Source organism: Phyllostomus discolor, chromosome X (genome assembly GCF_004126475.2).
Source record: "Phyllostomus discolor isolate MPI-MPIP mPhyDis1 chromosome X, mPhyDis1.pri.v3, whole genome shotgun sequence".
Classification (NCBI taxonomy): Eukaryota; Metazoa; Chordata; class Mammalia; order Chiroptera; family Phyllostomidae; genus Phyllostomus; species Phyllostomus discolor.
The window spans coordinates 52,006,618-52,026,368 of NC_050198.1; the positions used below are offsets into that span (position 1 = coordinate 52,006,618).

Sequence of the window (19,751 nt, forward strand, 5' to 3'; positions counted from 1 at the left end):
TACCCAGAGCCTCTCTGTCTGTTGTTAAAGCCAACCAGACAGATTTGTTTTCTTCATGCAGATTCTCACTTCAACTTTTGAGGTGATTATTGGATAATATAAAGAAGCCAGCAAACAGTAGACCTGTTCATGTTTTAGAAGTTTATGTAGGTGGAAATAAAAGAAATAAAGAATGCCTTAAAATTAGAATGCTTAATGCTTTTCAAAGTGCATTCTTAATTACTTTTTATATTGGGGACACACTGGGGTTGGGTATGGAAGCTGTGGATTCCACTTAGAGCAAAACCCTAGCTCCATGACTTTCTTACTTACTTTTGGAATGTCACTTAACCTCTCCAGTTTTACTTTTCTTATTAATACACTGGGGTAAATAGTAGCACACAATTACCATGAACATGGGCATTTGAAGAATAAATGAGACTGTGTATACCAAGTGCTTTGAAATACTGCCTGACACATAGTTAGTTTTTAGTAAGTGGTAGCTATTAGAGTGACTCTTATGAAAGCCAAGTGGAAAACCTTAATTTTTAGATGAGAAACTAGAAAATTAATGAAGTCAAATGACTTTGTACAAGGACAGACAAGACAGCAAGTCCAAACCAGGACCAGAACTAAAACCCAGGTCTCCAGTGTTTTGTTCACTACATCAATTTGCTTCTAGCAATTCTCTGAGGAAACCAGTTTATTCTATTGAATAGAAGCCTAGTCCTTTGCACATAATATAGCCAGTTAACACATAAGAGATGATACAAATGAATTTTTAAAGAACTTTGTGCCCTGGCAGGTGTGACTCGGTGGATTGAGTACTGGCCTGCAAACCAAAGGGCCACCAGTTCAATTCCCAGTCAGGGCACATCCCTGGGTTGTGGGCCAGGTCCCCAGTTGGAGGTGTGCAAGAGGCAACCACACATTGATGTTTCTCTTCCTCTCTTTCTCCGTCCCTTCCCCCTCTCTAAAAATAAATAAATAACATATTGTTTTTTAAAAAAAAACTTTGTAACCAGAATTCCTAAGAGAGACAATATACCATGTGAGAGTTAAAAGACAGAGACTACTACTAAAGTTTTTCATAAACCTAAATAAGCTAAGCCAAGGGAAATTGTGAGGAAGGTTAAAAATATGTATCTTAATGTCCATGCTTCTTATATTTTCCTGACTTCTCAGTAGGATTAGAATGTCCTCAGAGTCTAATGGAAAGAAGACTATTTTTTTAAATTAGGAGACCTGGTCTGGTCACTTCTGTTGCTTGCTGTGTGGTATTGGTTGAGTCATTTATGCTCTATGAACTAAAGATTCTGTAATTATAAACTGAAAGGACTTCCTTCTTTCTGTACAGAAAACTAAAGGATGCCAGAATAGGGTGTGCAGAGGCAAACAAGGGAAGTCAAGGCTCTGTCTTTAGGTCCTTGGAGCACACCTGGACTTTGTCTCAAGAATATTGCAAAGAGTATGTTATTCATTTAAAATTTATAATCTGTTTGCTTATAAAATATTAGATCCAAGTTATATGTGAAAGAATAGTTGTAAAATAATATTTTAAAAAATGAAACAAAATAGAGGCCACCTGAAGAAAGTAGAAAGTGTAGGTATTTTTAACACTTGGTTTGGTACATTACAGTATTAACACTCTAAATTTGGCTTGTGCCTCTTCTTTGCTGGGTAGAGCAATCTTAGCTATAGGTCCCTGCTTTTTGTGACTTTGAATATTTCTTGCCATACCCTTCTAGCCTGCAAAGTTTCTTTAGAGAAATCAGCTGACAGTCTTATGAGGGCTCCCTTGTAGATAACTAACTGCCTTTTTCTTTCTGCTTTCAAGATTCCCCTCTTTGTCTTTAACCTTAGGCATTCTAATTATGATATGTGTTGGAGTGGGACTCTTTGAGTCCCAATCTTCTTTGAGATTCTCTGTGCTTCCTGGACTTCCATGTCTATTTCCTTCAGCAAGTTAAGGAAGTTTTCTTTCATTATTTTTTTTTTCAAATAGATTTCCAATTTCTTGCTCTTTTTCTTCTCCTTCTTACACCCTTATGATGTGAATGTTGGTATGCTTGAAGCTCTCTTAGAGGCTCCTTACACGATCCTCATATTTTTGGATTCTTTTTTTCTTCATACTATTCAGATTAGTTGTTTTTGCTTCCTTATGTTCTAATACTCTGATTTGATTCTTGGCTTCATCCACTTTACTGCTCATTTCCTGTAAATTGTTCTTATTTCAATTAGTGTATCTTTCCTTTATGACTGGATTTTTTTATGCTTTCGAGGTTCTCACTAAGTTCCTTGAGCATCCTTATAACCAGTAGTTTGAACTCTGCATCTGATAGACTGATTTTCTCCATTTTGTTTCATTCTTTTTCTGGAGTTTTGTTCTGTTCTTTCATTTGGACAATGTTTCTTTGACTTCTCATTTTGGCAGCTTCCCTGTGTTTGTTTCTATGTATCAGTTAGAGCTACCACATCTCTGAAGGTTGATAGAGTGGCTTAATATAGTAGGTGTCTTGTAAGGTTCAGTGGCATAGCCTCTCCTAATACCCAAGCTTGGTACTCAAGGTACAGCCACTGTATGGACCATTTACACCTTCCTTTTATAGTTGAGCCTTCATTGCTGTTGGCACATCCAAGGTCAGCAACTCCTGTGTTCTGTCCAAGGTCACACAGCATTAGCTACAAAATGATCTGCAGATGGCTACTACTTGTGCTGGACTTGGAGATGCCCAGGAGAGTCAAAGCCAAGCTGTGAACCAGGGCCAGCTGCTCCTAGTGCTGGAAATTTAGCAAGAGGCATGGAGGTCACTGAAGCCAGATGCTGCTTGTCTGAAAGAATTTAGGAAAATCTGAAGCATGGGCAAGGCAAGCCATTCACATGGAAAAGCCATGGAAACAGCCTGAGTGGGCCTGAAAGTTGAGTGGGGGAAAGGCTTCAGAGAATCACCAGGGGAGGGCATGCAGTGTAAGCCAAGTTGATGGAGACTCATATATGGTGCTCACCTTTCAGCTCTCTGGCTCCGCTCCGTGAAGAGAGGGCTCATAAAAGGAACAATGGCTTCTGCCAGCACTTCTGTCTAGGAGAAAGCTTCCCCCAACTCTAGCCTTGATGCTGGACAATTAAGTTCTTCCCATATGTCTCTGATGCCTTTCAAGCTGCTGCCTTTGTGCTGGAGCACTGAGGGAGTGAACCCAAGTAAGTCCTTATGTGGGCCCTTTAAGAGGAACTGCCTAGAAGTCCAGCAGTTTCTGTCTTCCACAGCTTCAATACCCACTGGTTTTTACAGCCAGAAGTTACCATTCATCTTCCTGACACTGGAACCCTGGGCTGGGGGGCCTGGTATAAGACTGGGATCCATGCTCCTGAGATATCCCTCCTGAATTTTTATCCACAACATGTGGGTGTAGGACTAGTCTGTTCCCCATCTCCACCCCTTCTACCATTCTCAATGTGGTTACTTCTTTAATTCCATAGCTGTAGAACTTCCATTCATCTCTGTTTCTTGTGGTTCTGATAATAGTTGTTCTGTAGTTTAATTGTAATTTTGATGTGGTTGTGTGAGGAGGCAAGTTGTGCTTACCTACACCACCATCTTGTCTGCAAGTCCATAACTTGAATTATTGACCAAACAGAAAACAAACCTTCTTCAGCAGAGATTTGCACAGCTGAGGTGCTGATAGGAGTAACAATTTGCTTTTTTTAACAATAGCTTTGGTTTTTCCCAAAATCCTATACCAGATTATAATTTTAGCCAGGGATATATACAGGTCAGATTTTAGCAACCAAGCAGCCTTTCTGTAAAAGGCTCTGCCCATGATGATATTATAATAGTATTTCATAGTAAAGGCTAATGAAAATACCATCAACTCCCAGTTATTCATGCTAATGGGATATAGAAGGGCACAAGGAATTGAAATTTTATGGAAAATCTCCAATTCTTGTCTTAGCCAATGTGGTCACCTTGCTCGATTGTCCAACATCTTTGAAATATGGACCCTTTTTTTCCTCATTGAGTTTGCCCACCTGCTAGTAGAAAAGTAAAATAGCCACAAGGCAGGTAATGGGCTAGCCATGCTGTGCACAGGCTACTCAATGTATATTAAGTTGAATTAGTTTTGGGCAAATGATCCAACAAGTATAATTAACTCCTGGATAAAGAAGAATAAGCTGTATGGAGATTTTGGCTTCTTCTTGGCTTTCTTTTTTCACTGGCTTCCTCATCCTAGAAATGAAGTCTTAAAGACTGAGGAAATTTGACTTCAAATCTAGAAACCCAATTGCCAGAGAAATAGGAGTCTTTTTAAAACCATTATATATCTTGTCCTTTTTCCAGTCTCCTTTAAGTTTGGTGACAGAAGAGAAGTACTTTTCAGTGTTTCTTCACTATTAAAGTAGGCCTTAAAGATAGTTAAAAAAGAATTTGTTTACTTCATTTGTACACTCATATAGTTAACAACAAAAATTCACTTCTCTTTTTCCACTGACTGTATGTGCTATAATAAATAAATATAATGTTCACATGATGAATGATGTGTCTACAGCAATAGCTCTTATCAAAAACAATTCATAGGAATATTTTCTTGCTTTTAGACTGGTGATGGAGTTATTTAGCTTTTGACCTAACCCTGGGTGCTTGACAGTAATGATTGGGCAAAACATTGATGGCATAGTGGCACATCTCTGTTTTTTACTTTTTGTCAATATTGTTTCTGCTAACAGTGACCTCTAAAGTCAGGTATTGCCACTTCTAATTAGGGTCAGTTGTATCATTTGGGAAAAGCTATGATAGTGCAGGTTGAAGGTCCATCTCAAATGTTAGTTGGAATTCTACTAGGGCCATATTCTACTTACAGATACCATTAGTTACTGGTAAGTTATGCATTCTCTAGCTGGTATGCCTCAGTTAATGGCAAATAATGATCTTATTTTTGTTGCCTTTATCTCCTAGAAGTTGATGAAGCATCATTGTTTGAATAAAATCGCCTCACTTGTGCTTCTTGTACAAGCTAATATACTGGGACTTTTGGTGTGGTTGATTATGTTGTGTAACTCATTAAATTCTCCCCTAGGTGATGCCAAAAACTTTTTAAAAGTTTTGATGTATAAGCATGTGCTGAAATTGACTTTATCATAGTTTCTGAAAATTGACAATTGTTCAGTATACTCGTGGAGAAATCAGCTATTGTGCTAGCCACTCAAACTTGGACAAATATAGAAAAACATGTATTAAAGACTATAGTGTTTACATTTGTTATGCGCTTAGAAATATCAGTGTTAGTAATTGAAGAAGCATTGTTTAACAGCAACAATCATGTACTGTTCAGTTCTTTGTCTGCCTGAATTTGCTCCTTTCTGGAGTTTGTGGATTTCTGTCTGGGGCATAATTGGCCAAATCCCATATTGCTAAAATAGTAAGATCAATACACTTGATGAAAGCCTATTATTTTTTTGTAATTAGGTTAGGATTCTATCAGAAGTCAGTGTTTAAATAAGATATTTTCATCCTCAATAAACAGTTTGCAAGATAATCATCCTGTAAAAGGGATAAATGCCACATGAATGTTATGAAGAAAGTGCTGTTAGGTTTAAAGAGAATGAAAAAGTGCTTTTATCTGGGGCAATCTATTTTCCCAACTAGATTTTAACCCCTCTGACAGCATGGTTATTATTTTATACTTTATATCTGCCTTAGATACAAGAAATGCAAAATAAAGTCCACCATCTGTACCATTATATACAGTCTATTTGAGTATGAATTGACTTCACTACAGATGGCATCTGAGTCTTAACAATGTGATCAAAGCTGTGTTTCAAAGGTAGAATGGAAAGGTAATGAGAAAAGTTAGGCAAAAATGTGTGGAGCCCTTCATTTTCCAAGTTCTAAATGTGGATGGCCTGCACCTTACAACTATGTAGCAGGAAAGGCAGAATTCTGCAGTGGTGATACTACTTGGTTCTGAAACAGGACTGCTTAGGTTTGAATCCTAGATCTGTACTTTGACTAGTCATGTCAACTTTGGCAAGTTACCAAAGCTTCGTGTGCTTCCGATTCTTCATCTGTAAATGGGACTAATGATGAAACCTACCTTATAAGGTTGTAATGAAATAATTTAGGGAATTCATTTATGTAAAACCTTTAGAACAGAGCCTGAATTATAGGGAGTGTTCAGTAAATATTAGTTATTTTTGTTATCACCATTCTCATTTAGTTCTATGTTGTTCAGAGCCTAGTTCCCTGGCTACACTTTACACTTATCATCTACCTTGTAGCCTTTTAGCCAAATTTAGAGCAGGAAAATTCAGATCACTCAGTTTTCACAGTTTGTCTAAAAATACTCTTAAAAGCTGCCCTGGCTGGTGTAGTTCAGTGGATTGAGCGCGGGCTGCGAACCAAAGTGTTACAGATTCAATTCCCAGTCTGGGTACATGTCTGGGTTGCAGGCCATGACCCCCAGCAACCGCACATTGATGTTTCTCTCTCTCTCTCCCTCTCTCTCTCTCTCTCTCTCTCTCTCTCTCTCTCTCTCTCTCTCTCTCTCCCCCTCCCTCCCTTCCCTCTCTAAAAATAAATAAATAAAATCTTTTAAAAAATACTCTTAAAAGCTGAATTTAAAGGAAATGGAATCTATTGGCTGAAACAAGTTATTTGGATTATCTGTGAATTTCATGACTAATTGTGGATTCAGATAAATTGAAAGAATCCATTTCATATTGCATGTGAAATAACCTGCCTTAAGGATATTTTAGAGAAGAGATAGAAACTAACTTCTATCTTTAAAACCTTCTTTGTGCCATCAGTATATACTGTTCCTTTGTAAACACACTTTCCTGCAAGTTAGAACCTTTAACAAAAATTTGGATTTTTCATTTATTTATATTTTTATTAAAGTTTACATTGAATATTATTTGGCGTGAAATTGGCACGACAGCCATCCGGGGCGCAAGAACGCAGCAGTGATCCCTGAGTACGCAAGCTGCAGCTGGCAGACCCAGAGGGGTAGTGATTGTGGGCCAGGGCAGAACTCGCAGCCCGGGAGCCCAGAGAAGGGTCTGAGTCCAGGAGAACGGAACTATCGCCATTGTTTTCTCCCATCCCCGCTCCCGCTCCCGCCCCGCCCCCACATATAACGTCACAATCTAGAGACTGGGGTGCCCAGCCCCGGTGAACACCTAAGGCTCCGCCCCCCACTGTAACAAGAGCAACCAGACTGGAAAAAAAAAAAAAAAAAGGAGGGACAGGGGAAAAATATGTTTTCAACAGAGCAGATCAGTCCCCCAGGACTCATCCTTTTGAGCGACCAAGAAATAGCCAATCTATCAGATGCGCAGTTCAAAACACTGGTGATCAGAAAGCTCATGGAATTGATTGATTTTGGGCGCAATTTAAATGAAAGGTTGCAGGTTACCATAAAACAGATGCAGGAAGATACACGGAGGAGAGCCAATAGTGAAAGGAAGAAATCTGAGTCTCAAAACAATACAGTGGACCAGAAGGAAGATAGAATCAACCAAGCAGGAAAGCATGATGAAATAAGAATTCAAAAAATCGAGGAAAAGATTAAGAGCATCCAAGACACCTTTAAACGTTCCAATATCCGAATTATAGGGGTACCAGAATCGGAAGGGGAAAAGCAACAAATTGAGCACGTATTTGAACAAATAATAAAGGAGAACTTCCCCAATCTGGCAAAGGGAACAGTCTTCCAAGAAATCCAAGAAGCTCAGAGAGCCCCAAAGAAGTTGGACCCAAGAAGAAACACACCAAGGCACATCATAATTACATTAGCCAAGGTAAAAACGAAGGAGAGAATCCTAGAAGCAGCAAGAGGTAAGGGGACAGTAACCTACAAAGGAGTTCCCATCAGACTGTCAGCTGATTTCTCCAAAGAGACCTTACAGGCAAGAAGGGGCTGGAAAGAAATATTCCAAGTCATGAAAGACAAGGACTTACATCCCAGATTGCTCTATCCAGCAAAGCTCTCATTTAGAATGAAGGGCAGATAAAGTGCTTCTCAGATAAGGTCAAGTTCAAGGAGTTCATCATCACCAAGCCCTTATTTTATGAAATGCTAAAGGGACTTATCTAAAAAAAGAAGGTAAAGAAAAGACATGTATAGTAAAAGGACAGCAAACTCACAAATATTAACAACCACACCTAAAGCAAAACCAAAAGAAACTAAGTAAACAACTAGAATAGGAACAGAACCACAGAAATGGAGGGCACATAGAGGGTTAGCAGCAGCGGGGTGGGAGGAGGAGAGAGGGGGAAAAGGTATAGAGAATAAGTAGCATAGAATGTAGGTTGAAAATAGATAGGGGGAGGGCAAGAATAGTACGGGAAATGTAGAAGCTAAAGAACTCATAAGTATGACACATGGACATGAACTAAAGGGGGGAAATGTGTGTGGGAGGGGGGTACAGGGGGGAGGGGAGAGAAGGGGGGAAATGGGACAACAGTAATAGCATAATCAATAAAATATATTTAAAAAATTTAAAAAAAATAAAAATACATTTTATTGATTATGCTGTTACAGCTGTCCCAATTTTCCCCCCTTTACTCCCCTCTGCCTGGTATCCCCATTCCCTCCAGCATCCCCCTCTCTTAGTTCATATCCATGGATCATGCATATAAGTTTTCTGGCTTCACTTCCTACACTATTTTTGACACCCCCCTGTCTATTTTGTACCTACCAATTTGTACTTCTTCTTCTTTTTTTTTTTTTTTTTTTTTTTGCTTTTTGAGCCTTTTATTACTTATTAGAATGACTTCCAAGTGCAAGGCACTGTTCAAACAATTTGTACTTCTTAATCCCTACACCTTTCTCCCATTCTCCCTTTTCCCCCTCCCAGCTGATAACCCTCTAAGTGATCTTGATTTCTGTGATTCTGTTCATGTTGTGGTTGTTTGCTTTGTTTGTTTTTTTTAGGTTCAGTTGTTGGTCGTTGTGAATTTGTCACCCTTTTAAAGTTTGTAGTTTTGATCTTCTTTTTCTTAAATAATTCCCTTTGACATGTCCCACAATAATGGCCTAGTGACGATGAACTCCTTTACCTCCACCTTGCCTTGGAAGGACTTTGCCCTTTGATTCTAAATAATAGCTTTGCTGGATAGAGTAATCTAGGTTTTAGGTCCTTGCCTTTCATGAATTTGAATACTTCTTGCCGGTCCCTTCTTGCCTATAAGATTTCTTGTGAAGAATCAGCTGATAGTCTTTGGGAACTCCTTTGCAGGTAACTCTCTGCTTTTCTCTTCCTGCTTTTAAGATTCTCTCTTTATCTTTAATATTTGGCATTTTAATTATGATATGTCTTGATGTGGCCCTCTTTGGGTCCAACTTTTTTGGGATTCTCTGTCCTTCCTGGTCTTGTGTCCATTCCCTGCACCAAAATTAGCAAATTTTTCTTTCATTATTAAATATAAATAGTTTTATTTTGTATTTTCCAACATGTGTGCCTTTTACTTCTTTTTCTTACAAGATTTCACTGGCTAGTATCTCCAGGAGTGAAGAAACAGACATTCTTAGATAATTCCCAATATTAGTAAGAAAGCATTGTCTTTTGCCATCAAGTATGATGTTAGCCATAGGATTTTTATAGATGTCCTTTGTCAGGTTGACAAAGGCCCTTTCCTGTTTATTAAAAATTAATGTCATGAACATATGTACAATATAATCAAGTATTTTCTGCATCTTTTGGAATGATTGCACAGTTCTTCTTCTTCAGTTTGTTGATATGTGAATTACATTGATTGAGTTGTGAGTGTTGAATTAACCTTTAATTTCCAGAATAAATTCCACTTGCCCATAAAGTGTTATCTTTTGTAATACATCATTAGATTTAATTTGCTAAACTTTTGTTGAGAATTTTTGTATCTATGTTCATGAGGGATATTGGTATGTACTTTTTTTCCCTTATATCTTTATCTGGTGCTAGTATCAATGGAATGATAGTATCAAAGATTCAGTTGGAAGTATACCATCCTCCCCATTCCTTTGAAATGTTTGGTAGAATTTTTTAATTTGCATGTTTTATTTTCATAGTTTTTTATTGTATTTCTTTCCATTACCATTTATCCCCCTTATGCCCTCTTCCACCTCAACCCATTCCCCTTTCCCCTACTCCACATGTGAGTGAAATTACATGATATTTGTCTTTCTCTGACTGGCTTATTTCACTTAGCATAAGGTTCTCCATTTCTATTCATGCTGTCGCAAAGGGTAGTAGTTCCTTCTTTCTTTCCACTGTGTAGCATTCCATTTTGTAAACGTATCACAGTTTTTTGATCCATTCATTTACTGATGGGCACTTAGGCTGTTTTCAGCATGTGACTATCGTAAATTGTGCGGCGGAGAACATTGGGGTGCATAGGTTATTTTGAACTGGTGTTTCAGGATTCTTGGAGTATAATCCCAGCAGTGGAATTGCTGGGTCAAAAGGCAGTTCCATTTTTAGTTTTGGGAGGAAATTCCATACTGTTTTTGACAGTGGCTGTACCAGTCTGCATTCCCATTAACATCAGACCATTTTTCTATTGGATTTGTTGATCCTTTACTGGTTGATTCTAATAATTAAAAATGTTTCAGGTTCAAATACTTCAGTTGTTGGTAATGTCTTCTCCCAGTTTTTTGCTCATCCATCTTTTTTTTATAGTTTCAACTTTGATCATTAGGGAAATGTGTACTGGCAAGTGAGGGAAATTAATGTGTTTGCTACAAGAGGAGTCTTTAGGTTATTTTGGCTTTGTATCATGGGAATCAAGAAGTAGAAGAGGATGGAAGACAAACCACATGGTTTGCAAATTTATTTACCTGTTATTTGTTGATTGCTTACATTTATTGGCCACAGTGTGCTATGCCATATGATTGATAGAGAGTAAAGAAAAAAAGATGTTGCCTACTTTTGAGGACTTTTTACCCTGACAGAAATAAGATGTAAAATAAGAGAAGTAATATAGTATGTGCCCAGGTAACATACTTATGGTCTAAGATAGTCTAAGATAGGCTGTGACTAGCAAAATTTCTATTTCAGTAAGGGGGAAGAAGACATTACTTTTTAGTTACATGGGGAGTTGTTTATGTAAGAACAAGTCTATTAAGTTGAATGAGAGCAAGGACTGTGTGTCTTTTTGCTCATCATTTTATCTCTAGTGCTTAGTATAGAGCCTGACAAATAACAGTGCTCAAATACTTGTTTAATTATTGAATGATGTGAACATTTGTGGAAAAAATCATTTATAGGGACCTAACACAATGTATGTAGTCCATCACCCCTATATCACCTAATATCAGGCAACTCTGAGAATGTTCTGATAAATCAGCATTTCAGACATTAGCTTGCTTTTACAAAGCAAGGGAGCACAACCTTTTCCAAAAGAACACATGATGTGATACTTTCTTTTATCATTATAATACAGCAGTGGTCAAGATGTTGGCTTAACTGTCAGGTAAATGTAGGTTTGAGTCTCATGTCAGTTACTTGCTGGTTATATAACTCTTGATTTCCCTCATCTATAAAATGAGACTAATAGTAGTGCCTACCTTACTGGGTCATTGTATTATCAAATAAACAAAGCATATAAAACTCTGGGCCATAGTAGGTGTTCTGTAAATATTTCCTATGCCTCTCCCCTTGATGTACACTAAAGTAGATGGAACTTGGGATTGCTTTTGGGTTTTGTGACATGGTCATGTTTTCTAACAGGTATATTCTCCATTACCTTCCTCACAGATTCAGAGACACATTGCATGTTTCAAGACAAGAAATACAGAGTGGGTGAGAGATGGCATCCTTATCTGGAACCGTATGGTTTGGTTTATTGTGTGAACTGCATCTGCTCAGAGGTACAATCCCTCATGGGATGCGATTTCCTAGTTTGCTCCCCAGCATGAAAAGGTGCTTCAGTGCCCAGATGGCCAGAGACCATGGGCGTTAAAATCCTAAAAGAAGATAAGAAACAGATCCAAAGGAAAAAATACACATCTTCCATCTATTTCCTCTGTTGCCTTTTGCTTAATTTTCATGGGATCTCTGAATATTTGCTATAGACATGTATTTATGGCCTCTTAGCCAAATGATATGGGACATGATAGAAGAAGGCAAGTAGTTTGATAGTGGGAGTTGAGGAAAAAGCTCAATATAATGTCCGAATTGTAAGACATAATTGTTTTTTTGGAAAAAATTTTTAGGGCTGGCCTTTAGAGAGAAAAATAGTGCACATTATTCACTGACTCATTGGGAGACTGTATTTTATGTTGTCTTAGCCAATAATTATTATTATGACTGAAGTAGTGAAATCTTGGCCTGTATATGGTGAAGATTAGAGTTCTTTGGCTTGGCCTTGGCTCCTGTCAAGTACTTTGGAGAAGCATTTGAATAGCTTAAATGCTATGTTTGCAATAGACAATACAGGTAGTCCCATTTTCTTTCCATGACCTTAACCCAGAACCACAGCTATAGTCCATTTTTCTGAACAGACCTCTACCACCATATTCTAGGCCAGTGTTTCTTAACCCTGGCAGTACTGACATTTGGGGACAGATAATTCCTTGTTGTGGGGTCTGCTTTGTGCATTACAGATGTCTAGCACCATCCCTGATTTCTATCTACCAGGCAATAGTAGCACTGACCCTAGTTGTGACAACCAAAAATATCTCCAGACATGACCAAAGCTACTTGGGGAGCAAAACGGGGAAACAGAGTAGACTCCAGCGGAGAACCAGTGCACTAGGCCAATTGGGAAGGGAGGCCTTGTACTGGGCTTTAAGAAGAAAGAATGCTGAACATATATGAAAGAATTTGCAAGACCAGCCTCTCATTTGACACTTCATGGGAGAACGCAACTCTTCATTAGTGCCCAGGTGGAACAGGAGCAGACACTTTTGCCATTTGAACAGAAAATTGGGCTTTTGGAATTTTGAGCATGTGGAAACCTAGCTTTCAGACAATATCAGGTGGTGTTAAGAGGCTGAAAGCCTCTAGGGTCAAGACAGACTAAGTTTCCAACCCTGGCTTTGCCACCTATGAGTCATATTAAATTGGACAATTTACTTAACATCTCTGAGATTCCTCCAGCTTCTTTAAAATGACATAATGATATTACATATTTCATAGGGTTATAGGAAGGATTAAATGGACTAATTCATTTTAATTACTGAAAACAGTGCTTGGTCACAGTCAACACTGAAGAAACGTTAACTATTATTATCATCATCACTCTCATTATGGTCATTATTATTTTAGTTAACTGATTAATTCTAGAACAGAAGAAAGCACTAAGGAGGAATTAGTTAAGACTTCATCCAGGAGGAGTGGTTTCTGATGTGCTTTGATCCAACTTCAAAATGATACCACCTGCTTCTGAGGAGTGTGACACATAAGGGAGGCTCTGTGGTATTTCCAAATGCAACACTCGAAAAATTCTTTCTAGAAACTACATGAGAAAAGAAGAAGGTATAAGTGAACCCTGCCTCTTTAAATGACTAGAGGAACTATTTGATAGAGCATCTGGAGACTGCCTAATTGCCTGGTATGGCATAATTATAACAGATTCTTGACCAACACATTGGAAATGGACAGCTAACCTCTGTGGGCTGAGGCTTTGCTGTCTGTAGGACAGTGAAAAATGTTAATATGATCCCAGTGCCAACAGCTCAAGTACTAGGCATCTTTTCTTTCTCTGTACTCTTCATCACCCCCACCCCTCACAACAGCCTGACAGATAAAAGTAACCCTCACTTCAACTGAATTATGAATGGAAAATGTTAATGCAAAACTGATTTCCAAAGTCTTCCACTTTTCTAGGAATGGTTGAAAGCTATCAGAACTAGGGATCTTATAATTGTAAATTAGGCAGGAACTTAGTTGCCCCACCCAGATATACCAGCTAATCAGTTCAATTCCAAACTCTAGCTTGTTCTCGGAAAAATGTAGACTGAAAAGAGAAATGAAGAAAGAAGGCACTCAACATAATGGACCAAGGCAGGGTTATTTGGAATCTTATATTCATGTGCTAGGGATGTCCCCTTGCCTAGGGGTGGGTAGCAGCTCAGGGGACTCATGGCTTATTATCCCTTCCCTTCCATGGCATTGAGCAGGTAATTATGAAGTCAGACTAGGCTCTTGGAAAATATGTGCAGTTAGAGCTGGGGAATGGTAGAAACACCACAGAGCTAAACCAGAAGAAGCATCCCAAAATTAGTGGAAGGCTTTGAAAACTGAAGTAATAGTGATCCCTGTCTTAGAAAAATATGTCAATAAACTATCAACCAACCCAGCAGATATGCTAATGATGAGAAAAGGAAAGAAAAATGCTGATTTCATTCAGCTTCTCAGGAATGCATTATTTATTGTCTGGGTGAGTCCCTGCATGACTCTTTCCCAAACTGGCATGATGTCATTGACCTTTGAAAGGCATTTGATTTTTTCTTGTTGCCTCCTCTCTTTCAGAATGGAAATGTGCTTTGCAGCCGAGTCAGATGTCCAAGTCTCCATTGCCTCTCTCCTGTGCATGTTCCTCATCTGTGCTGCCCTCGCTGCCCAGGTAAACTGATTTACCTCTTTTTTTCCCAGCTGTGGTTCTTCTTCCTCCCTTTTCCACCCAGCCCACTCCATCTTCCTAATTCCCCAGAAGGGAAACTTCCAGACAGAAATAACAATAGGACACTTTTAGGCAGAACACACTGGCCCCTAAATACTGTTTATAGCCCAAGCAGGGCACATTCTAGGCTCTAATAAGTTATTGGGTACCCAGTAACAGATTTTCATTGGGCTTTTAATCATTCGAAGGTGCATGTCAGTTGGGAGAAGAGAACTGAGGTCCAGAGATTTTTCTCTGTAAACAGCCTCTTTCTACCACAAGCAGTGTGTACCAGGGGGTTGTAGCAAGGCAGCATGTGTCCTATGCAATTAGTGCTGGAATTGCATCTGAGTATAGCTTCTAAATGATGAGGGTCTGTTCATAAATAAAAAAGACCTGATCCAGTGAGGTTTATGACAGTATAAAGCTGCCTGCCTGCTGAATAGTCACCTCTTCCAGATGGCAGTTACTATGTACACATTGTTAAGAGTAAATCTAAGGAGAAGGCAGGCAGAGACTTTTTCACAAGGCTGTTAGGATATCTGCTTTCATGGTTTGTGGTTAGGGTGTTTATCTGAGTCAGGGGCTCCCTTAATGACACTTTGTCCACATCTTACTGGGGCCTGGCTTCCACACCAGAGGCATGTGTGTGCAATGATTCAGAGAATGTTTGTGGGGCCAACAAGTCCTAGGAGAAGCTAAGGGACAGTCTTGAAAACTGGGAAGCAGAACCCTTATAGTCCTCTTAAGTCTTTTTATGGTCTCCCTCTAGGGAGAAGGTTCTGCAGTTGGGGTTCATGGATGAGCTTTATGGGATCAGGGGACCCTTTTAAATTGTAGTCTTTGGTTTAACTACATATGCATGTAAATTTCTTTAGAGAGGATCCATTGCTTTTTTGATATTCCTAAAAGGGCAGGATATGACCATAAAAACATGAAGAACCATGAATAGTCTAGTTCTATTCTAGGGCATAGATGGTACTTTTCTAAGTAGTAAAGAGTGAATTTATAAAAGAAATCAAACATGTTAGGGCAAAAATTATGGGAATGGGGTTAAGAATGAAGTTCAATGAAAAGTCAGTTAACTGAAATGTTGCAGAAATTACTTTTTGTTTAGTGGAAAGAAATTCCCAACCCCTTTTGTCACCACCTTTTTGGAGCAGAGTGAACTTTCCTGCATCAATTAATGCACTCTGATAAACACAAGGGGTTCTTTACCAGATGGCAAAAGATCATGCCATGTCACAGATTTCTGAGTTTTGGCGATGGTAGTATATTCTCCAAGAGGTAAGAGACTGACTCAACATATGAACTACCTAAAAGTTGTTTTCAGGAATCAATCCCTAAATGAATGAGGCTTACTATTTTTTTCTGTTTATTTGCTTCTTCTACTCTACTTTAACTGTATTACAGAGGAATGGTATGGGAGGGGTTTGGGTTGATTGGAATGAAATTTTTGATAAAGAGGATAATCTGGGGAGCTTTTTTACAAAAAATCTGCCAGGTTGATTGTCATATAGCATAAAAGCTGGGGTCTTTCCCCCTAGAAGACTCCAGAAGTGGTCTAAAGTCATAGGAATTTATCTAAACTGATATATAGAGGTTTTTCTTCCCTGGAAAAGAGGTTGAGGTATGAGAGTGGAGTATGGATGTCAATTACCCCAGCTATAAAACAGGAAGCAAGTATTGAGAGAAGGGGAAAGCATAAGCTAGCAATTATTTTGAGAGAAAAATAAAGTATTAAAAATTCAGATCATAAATCCCAAAAAAGAGAAAATTGAAAGAAATAAACACATTGTCTTGAAGACTTAAAAGGCCCATTTTATTGAGTATAGAAACCAGCTGTTCACTTTTTTTCCCTTTATTGTTCTTTCAGGTCATTTCCTTGTGAGTTTATTTTTCTTCTTGTTGGCTATAATCTTTAACAGTTCTTCCTGTGGGTAGTGATACTAAAGTTCCCTAATCCTTATATGCAAAAATGTCTTTATTTTGCCCCCATTCTCAAATGATAATTTTGGTGTAAAATTATAGGTGAATATTTATTTTCCCTCAGCACTTTGCAGATATTAATAAATGATTTGTTGACTTCCTTTGTTTGTGGATAAGAAGTTTCCTGTTTGATTGTAGTTCTTTTTTATTTTTTTTTATTTTTCTGTGGGGTTATTTCTTTTTTTATTGTAGTTCTTTTGTGGGTAACCTGTTTTTCTCTTCTTCTAGATTTTGAGATTCTCTCTCTCTCTCTCTCTCTCTCTCTCTCTCTCTTGTTTTTCTTTTTTGGTGCACACAATGAGGTGCTGTAGCCTGATCAGCACATGATATTTTCAGTGAAAGGACTAAAATTTCTTTTTATTTTTAAGTCATTACTTTTGTAAAAATTACCTCTTCACCTTCTATATTTTTCTCATTCTTAAAGTTATCTTTGGACCACCCTGTTAGAACCGTAGTTCTAACAAGGACATAGTTCTCGCCTGAGCTGCACATCAGAATCACCTAGAGATTTTCACAACTCTGATGCCTGCACCAGGCTCAATGGGAGCTTTCTAGAGGCTCTTAAATTTATGTGGGAGTTTTATCTTCAGCTTCTTCAGATTCCTGCAGGAGCTATGATTAATATTCTGATCTTTGAAGGATGATAGCTTAAGAATATTTTAGAAATTTGGAGAGGAAGATGGCGGTGTGGTAGGAGGGAGCAGATGCCACTTCTCCCTACACATGGGAGAGAAACTAACCGATCCCCAGAGGAACAGATCAAGGGGCCAACAATATCACAACATTTATGAAAATAGGACATCAAAAATTATAGAAGACAATGAAAAACCAGATGGTAAGGAGACTGCTTCAGGATAATAAGGGCTCAGGGATCAGCATGGGGACCAGGGAGGTTGCAGCCCCCAGGCCCCGTGCTCCTGGGTCTGCCTCAGGGCACTCAGGAGAGAGAGAACGGGGTCAACCGCTTCCTCCCCAGCCAGACAAGGATTGTACAGCATCAAAGGAGGCCTTGTTGCTTGAAGGCACAGAGAGAGGGGAGCGAGGACAGAGAAAATCACACAGGGGCAGCAAGCACCCATGCATAGCTCTGGGAAGAGTGTGTTCCCAAGCCTGTGTGACCAAGGGTGGCCTGGCCTTGCGCCTGCACCCCCAACCCGGAGATAGTGTGGTTTTGTGGAAGACTCAGACCCCACAGCCTTGAACATAGAAAAGGCATGGGCGTTCATAGGATCCTGGAGCCCTCAGTAGTGAACTCGGGGGAAGTGCGCGCCCCATCCAGATCCCCAGAGCTTACACCGCTTACACGTTTACACCTGGGAAAGATGGGAGCACTCTGCGGGATCCAGGAGCCCAGGAGCCTGAGGTGATGAGCTCCAGAAAGCGTACTTGGGAGCACCCAGACCCACACCCAGGGTACTGTGGAGAGGCACCAGACCAGCTCTGGGAAGAGCACGAGGCTAGCCCTGGGGACAGTACTTGAGAGACTGACTGAGTTCTGACTGGGAAGGATGAAAGGCATTCCAATCTCCACTCAGCTTGCTGAAGTCAGCAAGATAAGAAAAACTGGTTTGATCAGTTAGGAGCCAACAAGAGGTTTTTTGTTGCTGCTGTTGTTGTTGTTGTTTGATTATTTGATTTTATCTTTTTTCAAGTAACTTTTTATTTTTTAATTCTTATTATTTTTATATCTCTCAGTTCCCTATGCTTCTCTTCCTTTCATCCTAGTGTTATTCCTTCCTTTCCAAATTTCTCTCCTTCATTCCATCTTCTGCTTTTTTTCCTTTTTTTTTTTGAACCTGCAAGTTACTGCAAATTTGTATTATCTTTTTTTCATTATTCTTACATTTTTTATTTTAATAGTATTTCGGTATTCCTCTTCTTTCTATATAGTATTCTTTGTTTGGCTGAATATACTGTATCATTTGATAGGTTTCCCGTGTTATCTCATTCATACTGCATTGCTAATTTACTGTCCTTCATTTGTCTTCCATTAGTACACTACTCAAGGTTCTATACTCCCTATTCTTCTTACCTAGATCTCATAGATTCTATCATATGATTATTGCTCTAGTATTACTGTAAATAAGACCTATTTCATACCATTGTAAATACTACAAAACACCCCTCCCAGATCTCAGCCCACTTGGCGGTTTCCCGAACTCTATTATTGTAGTGGTTAACTCTATTCTCTTACACACTACACCTATTTACTATTCTTTACTCTAACCCTACCTCAGAATCTGACCTCCCACAGCCTCACTACTTTCTAGATCCAACTCACAATCCTTTCCTCCCCAATTAGACTCTTATCTTCTTTCCATCCTTTCTGAAATGGGGCTAGTGGGGTGGAAGATAACCATTAACACTATACACAGCCAAAGGATCTCCTATGTCTTCTCTACTGGGTGCTACTGTAAATATCATAGAATACTCTCTAGCTGTCTTGAAACATTTTGCCTTACTCCTCCAACTGATCAAATAAAGAGTAGGGGGCAGCTGTGAACACCAGAATACCAAAAGGAGACTGCACCACTGAATGTCACAGGTATTTTATGACACAAGTTCACACCATAAACCCAGGGAACCAGATCAATTTAAGAAACAGAGGCTAACAAGAAGAGTCTCACAAACAATGAGAAGACAAAGAAACAATCCCCAAATGAATGGAAAGGAGGAAGATTGAGAAAGAATGCTAAATGAAATAGAGGCAACTCACCTATCAGATACTGAGTTCAAAGAAACGATTATCAGGAAGCTCAATGAGCTCACAATGAGTTACCAGAAACTACAGGGAAGCTACAACCAAGTCACTGTAAACTATATCAGCATGAAAAAGGAAATGGAAAGTATCAACAAGGGCCAAGAGGAAATGTAGAATACAATTTCTGAACTGAAGGACACAGTAGAAAGAATGAAAAGCAGGATTGATGAAGCAGAAGATCAGATCAGCGAATTGGAGGACAAAGTAGAAAAGAACACCCAGAAAGAGCAAGAAAAGGAAAAGAGTCTCAGAAAGAATGAAGAGGGGTTAAGAGAAATGCAAGACAATATGAAATGTAATAATATCCGTATAATAGGAATACCAGAAGGAGAAGAAGAAGAGCAAGGGACAGAAAACCTATTTTAAAAACTAATGATGGAAAACTTTCCTAATTTGATGAGAGAAAAAGTCACACAAATCCAGGAAGCACATAGAGTCCCAAT

At 38.9% G+C, this 19,751-nt stretch overlaps 1 protein-coding gene across 4 annotated transcripts in view; it reads left to right on the forward strand.

Annotated features, from left to right (window-relative positions):
* CHRDL1 (chordin like 1) overlaps positions 1-19,751 on the forward strand; it is a 150,023-nt gene that overhangs the window by 14,407 nt on the left and 115,865 nt on the right. For all 4 annotated transcript variants that reach the window (XM_036017157.1, XM_036017156.1, XM_036017158.1 and 1 more), the window contains exons 3-4: positions 11,711-11,823; positions 14,429-14,522. In XM_036017157.1, coding sequence (XP_035873050.1) covers positions 11,711-11,823; positions 14,429-14,522 — 207 coding nt within the window. The remainder of the gene's footprint in view (positions 1-11,710; positions 11,824-14,428; positions 14,523-19,751) is intronic.